At 55.4% G+C, this 13,789-nt stretch overlaps 1 protein-coding gene across 5 annotated transcripts in view; it reads right to left on the bottom strand.

Annotated features, from left to right (window-relative positions):
• The window catches only part of ANO1 (anoctamin 1), an 89,826-nt gene that overhangs the window by 73,401 nt on the left and 2,636 nt on the right, over window positions 1–13,789 (bottom strand). For all 5 annotated transcript variants that reach the window (XR_009052526.1, XM_057726016.1, XM_057726018.1 and 2 more), the window contains exon 3: window positions 7,807–8,139. Coding sequence is in view for 4 of the 5 variants with exons in the window: in XM_057726016.1 (XP_057581999.1) it covers window positions 7,807–8,139 (333 nt within the window). In the remaining variant the exon portion in view is untranslated. The remainder of the gene's footprint in view (window positions 1–7,806; window positions 8,140–13,789) is intronic.

The following is a 13,789-nucleotide window of genomic DNA, read 5'->3' as shown; positions in this document are numbered from 1 at the left end:
CTCCATGGGTTATGTAAGGGTGGTGGCCAGAGGGCAAGAGCGCCAGGCCCCCCAGGACGGGACACAGCTGGAGAAGAAGCAGCAGAAGCGCCCTTCTCGGCCTGGGGACTCTGAGAGGATTAGATGGACAATAAACAAACTCTGCTCACCTCGTTGAAAGAAATAAACTTCAAGACAGAAAGGTTCTGTGAAGGACAGGAAACTATTAAAAAATGACACAGCCAACTTGGAAAAGAACCAAACAGAACGTGCAGAAATAAAAAAGCATCGGAATGAGAAGCGAAAATTCAACAGACACGTTTGAAGATACTTGACCTCTTCAAGGAAAGGGAGGCACGTGCGCACAGAGCAGGGGGGTGCGGTAAGGTATGCAGCCCTCCCTGCTCTCCAGGAAGAAGACACCAGCCCTGATCTGCAGCTGGAGCATTTGCCAATTTCCACGGTGTAAATACTCCCGCCATGGCCTGTTTCATGCTACTGAAGGGTTAACACCCAGCTGGCAGGATTCCTGATGGGCCAGGAAGAGCGGACCCTGGTACCCCATGGGCCTAGAGACACAGGAGGACGTCAGTACTGCAGCCACGGTGGCAGACAATTCACCCAACTACCAGGGACCCCGGCAGAGCGGTCCTTGGGGAACTTAATTTTTTAAAGATTTTAAAAAAATGTAAAAGTTTCTTTGATGTGGACCATTTTTAAAGTCTTTATTGAATTAGTTACAATATTGCTTCTATTTTATGTCTTGGATTTTTGGGCACGAGGCATGTGGGATCTTAGCTCCTCAACCAGGGATCAAACCCACACCCCGCACTGGAAGGAGAAGTCTTAACCACTGGACCGCCAGGGAAGTTCCTGGGGAACTTTAAAGACATGACTTTTAAAAAGTGTCCAGAATTTACTTTATAGCGAGTATGCTTCCACAAAACCAAGACAGGCCCAAGGAAGTCAGGTGGGGTGTATAAAAGCCTTAGCACTTAAGACTCAAGAGCCATAAAAACTTTATGGCCAAAGAAATGAATGGGTAATGGTGGAATTATGAACAGAGAAATGATAGCTTCAGGACTAGACAATGGCCCCTAACATCCCACTGTAGGGGAGGCTCATGGTGGAGGCGCTAAGCCTGTGGGGTGGGAGTGGGGGGCTGAAGACCACATGGCTCAGGGCAAAGAGCATGGCATGAGGAGCCAGGACCCAGGTTCAAGTGCTGGCCCTGCCCCTGTCGGGCCCAGGGGCCTTGGTCTCCTTGCCCCACCTCTCCGAGCTTCAGTTCCTTCCCTCTGTAAAGGGATCTGATCCTTGTGCCACGTGGTGGGTTAAGGCGCCCACATCGGGTGGGGTGGGGTTTGCTTTCAAACTGACAAGTCCCTGAGAACGTCTGTTGCTCCTTTGTCCTTATATGTGGAGATGTCGGGATTAGACCTCAGGCTCCTCAAAGTCGAGGACACCCACTCCAACACTGGGGCTATTGGACCCTCCCCCCACACCCCCCTCATCACCACGCTCAGCCAAGCCCCAGAGCCATCTCGGAAACCAGCTAATGCCTGCGAGGCCTCAGCTGGACACTGTAAGAAACACGTCCCTCTCCCTGTCCCGTGACCATGGCAACCCTGCCCACACCTCCAGGAGGAAGGACATGCCATCACCTCCATTCTATAGATGGGAAAACTGAGGTCCGGAGAGGGGAAGCCACTTGCCCAAGGCTGCTCAGTCAGGAAGCAGCCAGGCTGCCTCTGGACCCGCACACGCAGCCCTCAGAGGGGCCGGGTGGGGTCCGAGCCTCTCTGGAAGCTCAGTTATCCTCACCACCTGACTGTGCGTCCCGGAGTTTGGTGTGGAAGCAGCACCCATCCTCCCGCAGTCAGTTCCTCACTTGCTTTTCAAAAGCAACATCCACAAAGCTGGGAAGCAGACACCACCGCTGCGGGCCCACGCCACCTCGGGGCAGGAACAGGCTGCCAGCCCCGGGGCACGGAGGGGAGCCCCGAACAGCAGCACGAAAGCAAACTGACTTCAAAGGGTTCGCGTGTCTGCGGCCTTAACAAAGCCAGGATCAAGTTCAACTTCAGGGCAGTACGGGCCTCGGTCACCCCCAGCACACAGCCAGGATTTAGTGGGTGGCCTTCTCAGCAATGACCAATGGACATAAATCACGTCCGGCTTTGAGCTTGGACTTGAAAAATGCTGATGGATATCAGTTGCAAGGAAGCGTGTTGGTCACAAGCTGCTCTTGTCCGTTTTCTGGGAACCCTGGACGCTGACCCCACTCTGCTGGAGGGAGGGAGAGGAGGCGGCGGGGGGAGGAAGAGGGTCTCCTTGAGAAGCAAGGTCTGTGCTGCCTGCCTCCACGGCCTTTTCCTCCCTCACTTCCCATCACGTGTGCTGTCCCAAGGGGTCTCTGACATCACACCCCTCTGGGACCCTCATGTGTGAAGCCAACTTTGGGGGCTGTTCCCTGATCAAGGTGCCAGACCCTAACTTGATACCCGGGGTCCCTCTCGTGCAGGCGGCTGGGGAAGCCGTGTTCAAACTGGGTTCCTCTGAGCCCGTGGTGCCTGGGGAAGGGTGGGGGGCAGTGGGGCACCTGTGGTCAGAGCCTGTCCGTCCTACAATGAGGGTTATAAGCACGTCTCTCCCAGAACCATCACTCCCCTCTCCACGGTTCTTGGCCCAGTGTGCCCGGTGTGGGAGTCTCTGTCTGGGGCTACCTCTGGGGCACTGAACAGTAGAGTGGGGGCCTGCGTGGATGTCGGGGGCCCTTCACTGGCATGTTTCTGACGCCTCATTGGAAAGCAGGCTGCTGCGCTCCTCACGCCTCCTCCAATATGGTCTGTGGTCCGCAGCTACTTATGCCCTGGGAGCAGGTTAGAAGCACAGCGTGGGGCCCACCCAGACCTACTGAGTCAGAGCCTGCATCTTGGCAGGACCCCAGGAGATTCTCGTTCACATCCCGGGCCCTGCACCGCAGCAGCCAGGCCAAGGCTCGGTCCTCCCCAGACCACCTGCCCTGCTCTGCCCTCCAACCACGAGCCGTGCCTTCCCCCACCCCCGCCACTGTACACCTCGAGGGGTCCTGTGTGAGCCACCTCACTCTTGGGGATAACCACCCCTGTGCAGAGTCTCAGCTTTGTAGGGGGGTGAATGGTGCCCCCAAAAAGATGTCCACATCTTAACTCCCTGTATCTGTGAATGGGACCTTCTGCGGACGTAGGGTGTTTGCAGATGTAATCAGGTTAAGATAAGCTTATACTGGAATAGGATGGGCCTTAAGCAGAATGACTGGTGTCTTTATGAGAAGAGGAGAGACACACAGAGGAGAAGGCCATGGGAAGACAAGACACAGGTTGCAGGGATGCGGCCCATACCTGGGGCCCCCAGAAGCTGGAAGAGGCCAGAGGGATGCTCCCCTAGAGCCTTGGGAGGGAGCGCGGTCCTGCTGACACCTAGACTTTGGACTCTGGCCTCCAGAACTGGGAGAGAATCAATCTGTGCTCTTTTAAGCCCCCCAGTTTGTGGTCACTGATTCCGGCAGCCCCAGGACACTGCCTGTTCTGTGTCCCTAAGAACCGCCCCCACTGTGCCCTCAGCCAGGCCGGCCTGCCACCAGGTGTCACGGGATGTCGTCACAACAATAAACCTCCTGCCTCGGGAGAAAGGCTCGCCCCACACACAGGGGCCCCGGCCGTGTGGGGCTCACAGCCCATGCTGCCCGGGAGCAGCTCCGCCTCGCACACCCGCTGGCCCTGGGGGAACAAAGGCAGGTCACACCCCTCTGCGCCGCTGGTGACCTCCACACGCTGCCTGGTCACAGCCACAGGTGGCCGGGCCAGCAGATACCTCAGGAAGGTGGCCTTGTATATCTTCCCCCATTTCTCTCACTCCCACTTTCCTTTTGCTCCCACCCACCCCGTCCAGTCTTCACAACAGGCTCTCAGTGTTGGCACCCAGGGGACACTGGCGACGTCTGGGGACATTTTTGGTTGCGTTTAAGGATGCTGTGAAATGTCAAATGCCAGCAGTGCCGAGGCTGAGCAGTCTCGCTCTAAAGCAGCACTTCTTCATCCTTTGGGGGTCACTGAGTATCTGATGGAGTCCACGGATTTTTTTCTCCCCGGGAACGTGCACATAAGCCCCTAAATTTTGCTTCCAAGTGGGTAAGATTGTGCGACTGGGCTCTCTCTCTGAGGCTATCTGGTTCCCCAAACTGCAGACCCTTTCACTCCTTGTAATCAGAGCACACCCCGGGAATGAATCAGGAGCCAGGCGTCTCTCTGTTAATCTCGCTGGCGGGGACCCCAACACACCCCGCAGGCTGCACGCGCCCAGCCTGCCGGCCCCTGGATAGATTCTGCTCTTGGGTGAGCAGGTGAAAGGAACAGGCTGCAGCAGACGAAGGTCCTTCCAACAGCCTCGGGGCCTGGTCCATCCCAGAGGGAAGCTCGGGATTGCAGGGGACCCGTGGAAAACTCGGTTATGATCTGAAAGACTCCAGCAGGAAGATGATTCCCACTCAACTCCAGCCACTTTGAAAGCCTAAACCGTCTAGTTTATGCCACCGTAACATTTTTATTTAAAAAAGGCCCAATCAACTGCTGGAAAAGCTTTTTAAGCTCTAGAGCCAAATTATCAATGAAATTTTGGGTCACCGTGATCTTGTGATCTGTAAAAAGAAATAGATTTTTGGTCTTTGTACCCCTGGTCTTTGGCACAGTTCTAAAACTCTAGGAATTTCCTAAGTGGGGAGGACAATAAAGGTGTCTCTTATTAGGTGAATGAAGTGACTTTTTGGAAAGAACCTCCTTTCCAAAGGATGGGAACTGGTTGCCTGGGGAACCAACCACGTGATTAGAGGGTTGGAACTTCTGGTCCCTCCCTGGTTGTCTGGGCAGGCAAGAAGGGCTGCAGGTTGAATCAGTCGCCAGTGGCCAGTGATCTAATCAATCGCGCGTGCGTGTGTGTGTGTGTGTGTGTGTGTGTGTGTGTGTGTGTGTGATGAGTCCTCTATAAAAACTCAAAAGGACAGGGTTCCAGGAGCTTCTGGCTTGGTGGACACATGCAGATTTGGGGAGAGCGGCGTTCAGGAGGCATGGGAGCTCCATGCCCTTCCTCACACCTCATCCTGTGTGTCTCTTCCACCTGGCTGTCCCTGAGTTACGTCCTTTTATAATAAACCTGTGATCTAGTAGGTAACATGCTTCTCTGAGTTCTGTGAGTTGCTCTAGCAAAATTAATAGAACCCAAAGTTGTTCTACAGTCTGAACTGTAGCCAGTGGGTCAGAGCACAGGTGACAACTTGGGCTTGCAAGTGACGGCTGAAGAGGCGGTGATCTCGTAGGGCTGAGCCCTTAATCTTGGGGTCTGACGCTACCTCCAGATAGGTGGTGTCCAAATCGAGTTAAGTTGCAGGACACCCAGCTGGTGTGGCAGAAGTGCTGGCTGGTGTGCGGCAAAGAACCCGTACGTGTTGGAATTGGGTGCAGAATCCTTACACATATAGGGACAAACTCGATCTTTTTGGGGGGCCATAACCAATGCCTCTATATTTGCTGTTTATTTCAAAGTCATGGAGTTTTTAAAAAGATATGTGTGTGGACTTCCCTGGTGGCACGGTGGTTAAGAATCCTTCTGCCAATGCAGGGGACACAGGTTCAATCCCTGGGCTGGGAAGATCCCACATCCCGCGGAGCAACTAAGCCTGTGCACCACAACTACTGAGCCCGTGTGCCACATCTACTAAAGCCCACGTGCCTAGAGCCCGTGCTCCGCAACAAGAGAAGCCACTGCACTGCAACAAACAGTAGCCCCCGCTCGCTGCAACTAGAGAAAGCCCACGTGCAGCAATGAACACCCAACACAGCCAATAAATAAATAAAGTAATTAATTAAAAAAGAGATATGTGTAGCATAATATTTAATTGGACTTGGAAAGGCTCTTTCCTTTCTCCTTTGTGAGCACGGCCATTCTAGTTCCACAGGCACAAATAATATATGATTGAATATTCACATCAGCCAATGAGAATTTCCCAAGCGCCAGACTCTCAGTCAAGTACTTTACTGTTGACCCAGTGATGCAAACACTATTGTTATGTCTGTTTGACAGATGGGGAAGCTTAAGAAGTCTTGTAAAGGACAGGTAGAGGGTCTGGGATCTGGCCAGGAGAGGGAGAGTGCGAATTGCCAGATAACCATCCCCACCCCGCCCGGGGCAGGAGGTGTCCTTTCAGACATGAGATTGTAAAATTGTAGTCAGGAAAGAGTGACAGGGACAGAGAGTAAATCTCTCGGTGAACAAACAAGGCACACGAAACTCTGCGCCCGAGATCACAGCTCCTGGGAGAGGCCTCTGCCACCAGCCTCCCTCTGGCCTCTCTTGCCTCCGACAGAGGCCATTTGTTCCTCCAGTTATAAAGGACACGCTGAAGTCAAGCCTGTAGAGTAGCAGTATTGTTCCGACAAAGGGCCGTGGGGCTGGCAGGGCGGGACTGGGAAAAGGCAGCGTGAATGACCGTTCTCTCTCCCAAGAGGCCCCAGCTCAGGTCTAAGACAAAGTGAGACAGAGAACTCGGAAGACCAGCACCCGTCTGTCTGCAGCTGCTGCCCTCACGGTCAGGGAGACAGGCTCTCTGCCTCCTGCTCAGGGTCCAGGCTTTACTTCCTGACCATCAAAATGTTTTAAGGCCCCTCGTGCCCTCACAACTCCAACGGGAACCAACCTACAGCAGAAACAACCCTACAGCAGAATCCACCAACACCTGCCAGGTAGCCAAAGCCCCACGCAGAGGGGTGGTCCCCACTGACCGCAAGATCCCTTGAGCACCAACCGGGTCAAGGTGGAATGAGGTGAGTTGAACCTATTTGGTTGCTTTCAGGGCTAGTAACATCGACGTGTGAAACAGCATCACACCGGCTCCCCGATTGACTAGATTTCTCGTCTAAGAACCCCAAAAGCCTTCTCTTCACCAGACCCGAAGCGTTCACCATTTAAGGACGCAGTGGTTCTCATTGATGAAAATAGCAAACCAATACCAACTTCTATTTTAAACATTCACGACGGACTCATGCATCCCTAAGTCAACCTGCTGACTACTTCTCCTGCTCCTGACGTGCTGTAGAGACTTTGGTTGATTCTTGGTTAATCTGCAAAGCGACAGTTCCGCGGACTAGGGGCCTGACCCCAATGTTCATGGAAGGAAGGCCCCCACCCCACCGTGCACAGAGAGGTTAAGGAGTTGGTGGCAGGGGAGCTTCAGTGAACCCACTGAGAAGTCGAGGGGGCCGCCCCACAGTCCCCTGTGCTGCCAAGGTCATCTCTGCACACCCTGCCGCGCCTTCTGCCACCAGGGCAGCCAGCAGGCCAGGGAAGCCAGCAAGCCGACCTTCTGCTCTCCCCAGAAAAATTTCCCTTAGAAAGATTCTCAGGCTTTGCCAAGGAGAGGAGCTCCGGGAGCCAGTGCTATGGTCACAGATTTCAGTGACCAGGGCCCCAGGGGGTGAGCCAGGCCAACCTCCTCCTGTGACAGACTGAGAAATCGAAGCCCCCAGAAGCCAAGGTCAAGCGCCAGGGAGACTCCCAGGAGAGCTTTGTCCTCCGCCCGTCAAACGGGCATCTGCCCATCTTCCCAGGGGTGAAACTGACCAGAGCAGGAAATGCCTTGACCCTGAAGGTCATCTTTGAGAAGGCCAGCCCCTCCCCGGGGGCAGATGTGGGGCGGTGGAGGGGGGGAGCTTTGGTTCCGGCCTTTGCTAAGAACAGGTGACCTTCCCGCCCGCCCAGCCGCCTGCCCGGCCGCAGGGAGAAAGGGATAGTTACGTCCTCGTCCCGCTCCAGCTCCAGGCCGGCCTCCACCAGGTTGCCCTCGTACTCCTCCCGGCGGAAGCGCTTGTCATCCTCGTGGTAGTCCAGCGGGGGCTCGGGCTCTCCCGCCCCCACGGAGCCCGCCTTCCCGGGCAGGGGCTGGTCCTGCCGGGCGCTGCGGGCGGCCCGGCCGGCGTCACTGTGCTGGACCCTCCTGGCCAGGGTCCTGCTGGCCGAGGCCCTCTTGTGATGGTACACCAGGACATAGTCCACCTTGCGCTTGCCGTCCCTGAAGTACAGCCCGTACTTGCACTCGGCGTCAGGGTCCACGGACAAGGAATTCAGCAGCTGCGGGGGGGAGAAGAGGAAAGCCCCTCACTGTCAGGGATGGGCCTTCGGAGGGGAGCGCATCTCCACGACAACTGGGCATCCACGTCCCCCCCCACCCCCAGCTCTTTCCACTAATGTCCTCTGATCGCCAGGGGCCCAGACGGCCGAGAACAGGGCACAAGCCCCTGCCCTCAAGGGGCTGCCGTTCAGGAGACGTCGCTGCTCGTCGCACCTGAAGATGCACAGCTAGGTGCTCACACGCAATGGCCTCCCGGCTCTACCCAGCGAGGGCGGGCTGCCTGGGAGGGGCCGGGTGGCTGGAACGGGATGTGAGATCTGCAAGGCCGAGCCCCCAGGGGCTGCTGTTCTCACAGACCCACAGGGTCCCAGGCAGAGCAGAGCTGAGCGTGGGTGCTGTACCTGCACATCGCGACCTCTGATGGCCAGTGGGCATGGCAATGTCGCGTCAAGGTGGCCGTGGGCCCATAATGACTCTCGCCTGGCCCGGCTCTGCCACTACTTAGCTGTGTGGTCAGGCCCAGGCAACCGCTGTGTTGGTCTAGGTTCTTCCAATTCGACTCCCAGACCCCGAGTCGGGTACTTGGGTTCAGCAGTTTGTCTGGGGCGGGGGAGGATGGTCTCAGGGGCCAGAGGGAGGTGGGGGGGGGGGTGGTGGCTGGTAGTGATGGGGTGCAGGGAGGGTCACTGCAGATACAGTCCTGCCTCCGTTTCTGTATCTGCCTCAAGGACTCCACGGGGCCAAGGAGACGGGAGCCCGCCTGGGGCGGAGGATTCAACGTCCAGGCAGCCCCAAGGGTGCCACGGTGCACGGCTTCTGCGAAAGCCACACCCAGATCTCTAGAACCCCCGTGGGATTCGGCTGATTATTGAGGGCGTCAGATTCCTCAGCAAGCTGGCCTTTGCAAATAAGAGAAAACAAATGCAGCCATGCTGGGAAGAGGGCTCACGAGCAACCCCCCACCGTTTAGAGTCCTCGGAGCAGCACTGGGGCTGAGAGGCCAGGCCCACACCCAGGCGGGCAGCGGTGCTAGGACGGCTGGGGGCCTGGGTAGGAAGAGGGGGGCGGAGCCTCCCGTGCCCAGCACAGAGACCACGGACCACCCCAGCACCTTTGGTGCGTCACGTTGCAGGAGAGGGGGGAAAGAGCTGTTTACCTTAACTTGTCTGGGGAAACTGAGGCCCGGTGGGGTGAGGGGCACGCGAAGTGACAGCGCAGGTGGGCTGAGCCCAGCCTGGGATCCTGTCTGCACCCAGGGTGCCCCCCTCAATGGTGACAGGGTCTTGGGGTGACACTCTTTCTTGGCACGGGCACGTCCTCTCAAGGAGTCCCTGCGCTAGGGCTACTATAATTAGGGCTACTGGACCCGGAGGAACTTGGGGCTCATGTGAGTGAAGATGTTGCCCAGCTGACCCCCAGGGGCCTGCTCCACTGGCCACCGTCAGGGCGACTGCAGCCACTCAGGTGAGCCGCAGTTCTGTCCCCGCTGTTCCCGGAACCACAAATAAGGTCAGGGCGGAGGGGAGCTTTGGGTAACGAGAGGCCTCGGGTAAGTCCAGGCTTGGTCCCTCTCCAGTTGCGAGTCCTGAGGGGAATGCCACCCGCTCTGGGCCTCAGTTTCCGCCTCTGTGAAATGGGTGGATAATAGGAGGCTCTCCCACTGGCGGCAGGAGGATGAGTTAAAGAGCGTCTGGGTTTGGTGGACTCTCCCTCTAACTCCCGGGTCAGGCACCCGGGGCCCATCCCGTCTCCCTGCCCTCCATCCCTGTGCCGTCTCCCTGCCCTCCATCCCCGTGTCGTCTCCCTGCCCTCCAGCCCCGTCCGGTCTCCCTGCCCTCCATCCTCGTGCCGTCTCCCTGCCCTCCATCCCCATGCCATCTCCCTGCCCTCCATCCCCATCCCATCTCCCTGCCCTCCATCCCCATCCTGTCTCCCTGCCCTCTAACCCAGTGCCAAGGCAGGTGCTCATTCACCTGGATTATCTCAGGTAGGGCAGAGAAATGCAGCTTTGTGGGGAGCTGGCCGCTAAAGGGGGTTCCTCTCCTCACAGGGGAGTGGGCACAAGAGCCAGACCCGGAGGCCACCCCGGGGGAGGTGGAAGGCACTGGCCAGTGCTCAGGAAGGAAGCTGCTGCCGCTGGGCAGGGTGAGAGCACACCGCCTGCTGCCCACATCCTGGGCCCTCCAGACTCTCGGCGTCTCTCCAAGAGGCTCATCCCTATTTTCCAAGTGGGGAACTCAGATCTTCTGAGCTGAGACGGCCCCGTGTGCAGCTCCCGAGGGCTGGAGTGGCCATCCTCCTCTCCTGCCTACACCACCCTCACCAGTTTCCTCTCCTCTTCCCTCTCCCCCCGCCCCCGCCCCTGGCCTACAGCCTACACTGGAGTCAGGACATCTCATCCCCTCTTCCCTGCCTTTGCACGTGCTGTGCTCCCCACCTGCGCGTCTGCCCTTTGCAGTTCTCCCCAGCCTCCCTGGCACTGACAAACCCCCGTCCTCTGCGATCTGAGGTCCCTGACCTCTCCAGGTCTCGCGTCCTGGGACTGCCTCGGAGCTGTCCACCCACAAGGTCTTAACTCACGGGGGGCCCCTCAGCTGGCTGGCAGGCCCCCGAGGCCGGGCCAGGCATCGCCCCTAACACACTTCCCTCCAGGACCTGCTGCACACACAGCGGGCTCAGCACCTGGTGTGGCCGGGAAATGCCCCTGGTTGGCTGGAATAATGGCTGATACTGAGCAAAGGGGACCAACAAGCCCTTGGCCAACGGGAAGGAAATTCAGAGTGACCCCCATCGAGTCAGACAGCAGGGAAACTAACACAGGGAGAGAATTCCCCACCAAAACGAGACAGGCTCGAAACTCAACGGCTGTCCATCCACTGGGGTCTGATCGAGGACCCTCAAAGCCTGACAGTCTGGGGAGCACAGAAACATCGCCTAAACATCTCCTGCCACCGGGGGAGCAGCAGCATGGAGGCCAGACAAGGGTGGGTGTCCTCTGCTTTCATCTGAAGACTAGCTCTGCCACTTTTAGCTGTGCCACCCCAGGCACGTAGCTTCATCTCTTTGGCCCTCTGGATCCCTCTTTGTAAAATGAGGGCCAGAGGGAATAAACAGACCTCCCTCAACTAACATGACTTCCCTCAAAGCGTTGTTGGAAGAATTAAACATGTTAATATACGTAAAGTGTTTATAACAGGGCCTGGGGTACGCTGAACCCTCAGCAGAAGTTTGCTATAATTGGGAACTGAGACACGGCACAAACAAAGAACTAGGGAAAGACAGGGAAAAATAATCTCATGGTCAAAGTGGACCACAAGTTAAAGATGGTGGCAGTGCTAAAGCGAGCTGGTTGCACTGCCAGCTCTAGCAGGAGGCAGCACCAAGCACTGGTATGAGTCGCAGATCCTGCCCCCAGGCCTGGCCCTGTCACTGATTTGTTGTGTGATCCTGGGCAAGTTGCTTTGTCTGTTGGCATCTGGGCTTTAAAAATTGGGGATGATCCTACCTGAAGAAGTGTAAGGGGCGAGCAACCTTTAAACAGAAAGTGTGGGCTCTTCCTTGTACATTCAACACAGGCTGGGAGGCCCCCAGGGTCTGGAGAGCAATCCTGAGCTGGGCTTAGAGGGAGCTGGGGAGGTAGATGCACAGCAAGGACCACAGAGGCTGCTGGGGTGGCCACGTCACTTTACAGGGCTTTTCCATGGAGCAGGATAGTGGGTGCTTTTCTTGTGCAGAACAGGACAAAATGGCAAAGATCTAACTTGCAGTGGGCAAGACAGGGGTTAGACTGAATACCTAACTTCCCAATTCAAAGGCTTGGGAAGGCTTCAGAACGTCCTTTCTGTATCCGTAAGAAAGGGACAGTGACCCCTTGGTGCACCTTTACTGAGGGCGAGGGATTTCTCACTCTTTTAATGCTCAGCACTGAATGCACGGCTCTGGAATGAATGCATGCGTGGGGGAATGAATGACAGAGGTATGGGGTTTGCACGCTGCTACTGGTAGGAGCCACCAGATCAAGGACACCGAAGCTGAGATCCAGCCAGGCCAGAACTTAAACACCACCACCACCTTCCCCCAGCCCCCGCAAGCCTCAGTTTTTCCATCTGTGAGATGGGGACAAAAACATCTCCTAGACTTAGGTCACAGGATCCTTGTGAGGACCAAGTGTGATGGGAGAACTGCATGTATTTTGAAGATGAACCCCTGAGCTGTCCCAAGGAAGGTAGAAAGATGGCTCCCTGAGGTTACATGGGAAGAGGTCAGGGGCCAAAGGTCCCCTTCACAGCCAGTGTGCCCTGACCCAAATACCACAAACAGCGAGAGGGCAGTCTACCTACCTCTCCAAACTTCTTCCCCGGACTCTTAGAAAAGGGCAGAAGAGGAGAACGGAGCCCTGTATCTATACCTTGGTCGTTGGACCGTGGGGGTTGCTGGACACAGTGCATTCTTTCTTTACATTTATTTATTTTTTATTGACGTATAGTTGACTTATAGTGTTGTGTTAATTTCTGCTGTATAGCAAAGTGATACAGTTATACATATATATACATTCTTTTTTAAAATATTCTTTTCCATTATGGTTTATTACAGGATATTGAATATAGTTCCCTGTGCTGTACACTAGGATCTTGTTTTTTTTTAATCCATCCTGTATGTAATAGCTCACATCTGCTAACCCCAAGTTCCCACTCCATTCCTCCTCAAACCCCTCCCCCTTGGCAACCACAGGCCTGTTCTCAATATTCAGGATTCAGTGCATTCTTTCATTTGGCTTCTTACCTAGAGTTGGAGCCCCAGGAACTGAATTCACACATTTGTGTAAAATAGCTCAAGTCAGGGCAAGTCTTAATAATGATCATTCCAAGGGAATCTACTATATTCACTTTTTCCATTTCGTGGGAAAATGAAATCAGTGACCTGCGCAATTTCTTTCCATTTTGGGACTCTTTGAATTTCAACTCCAAAGGGAACATCACTCAAATGCTTTTATTCCCAAAAAGTTTACACTAAACCACTCGCACTACATATCAATTTATGATTGCTGGGCGAATTCCGTGATCTAGAAACAGATCATCTCCAACAGCAGATAAAGAGGATGCTCTTATCTTGCAGGCAGGCAGATGCCAGCATCAGGTGCCTGTCCTTGGGGTGTCTGGACTTGTTGGGACACAGATCCCAGGCCACTGACAGCCGTCAGTTTGAAGGAAGAAAGTAGAAACACTCAAAGATTAACATAAAGAAAACTTAAAGAACTAAATTGCACCCAACCTGGGCTTCTAGCTTTTGAGTCGTCTCTTAGACCTCTTTTTACAGAAACAATGAAATGACTTTTACCCTTGAACTTGGGAATGACAGAGGGAGGAGAGGCACAGAGACATAGGCTGGAAACCGCAGCCTGCGTGGGAGGGGCTTATTCTGATGGCCGATTTAAATGACGTGGACACCCCAAGTATGGGATGCATGTCTGGGAACCGGATAGAAACTTTGTGAAATGCAGTTCACGCCCTCTGGCCTTTGCCTGCACAGAGCCGTCTTCTCTGGGTGACTCAGGGTAGTGACTGAGAAACAATTATTGGCTTGAGCTGTGTCGGGGATGCCCTCGGAGGCTCTCTCCGCACGCTGCCTGTCCTGCACAGGCAGGCCCCC

Source organism: Hippopotamus amphibius, chromosome 3, assembly GCF_030028045.1.
Source record: "Hippopotamus amphibius kiboko isolate mHipAmp2 chromosome 3, mHipAmp2.hap2, whole genome shotgun sequence".
Taxonomy (NCBI): domain Eukaryota; kingdom Metazoa; phylum Chordata; class Mammalia; order Artiodactyla; family Hippopotamidae; genus Hippopotamus; species Hippopotamus amphibius.
The sequence above is the reverse complement of the archived record's forward strand: the minus strand, read 5'-3'. Positions and strand labels throughout refer to the sequence as shown.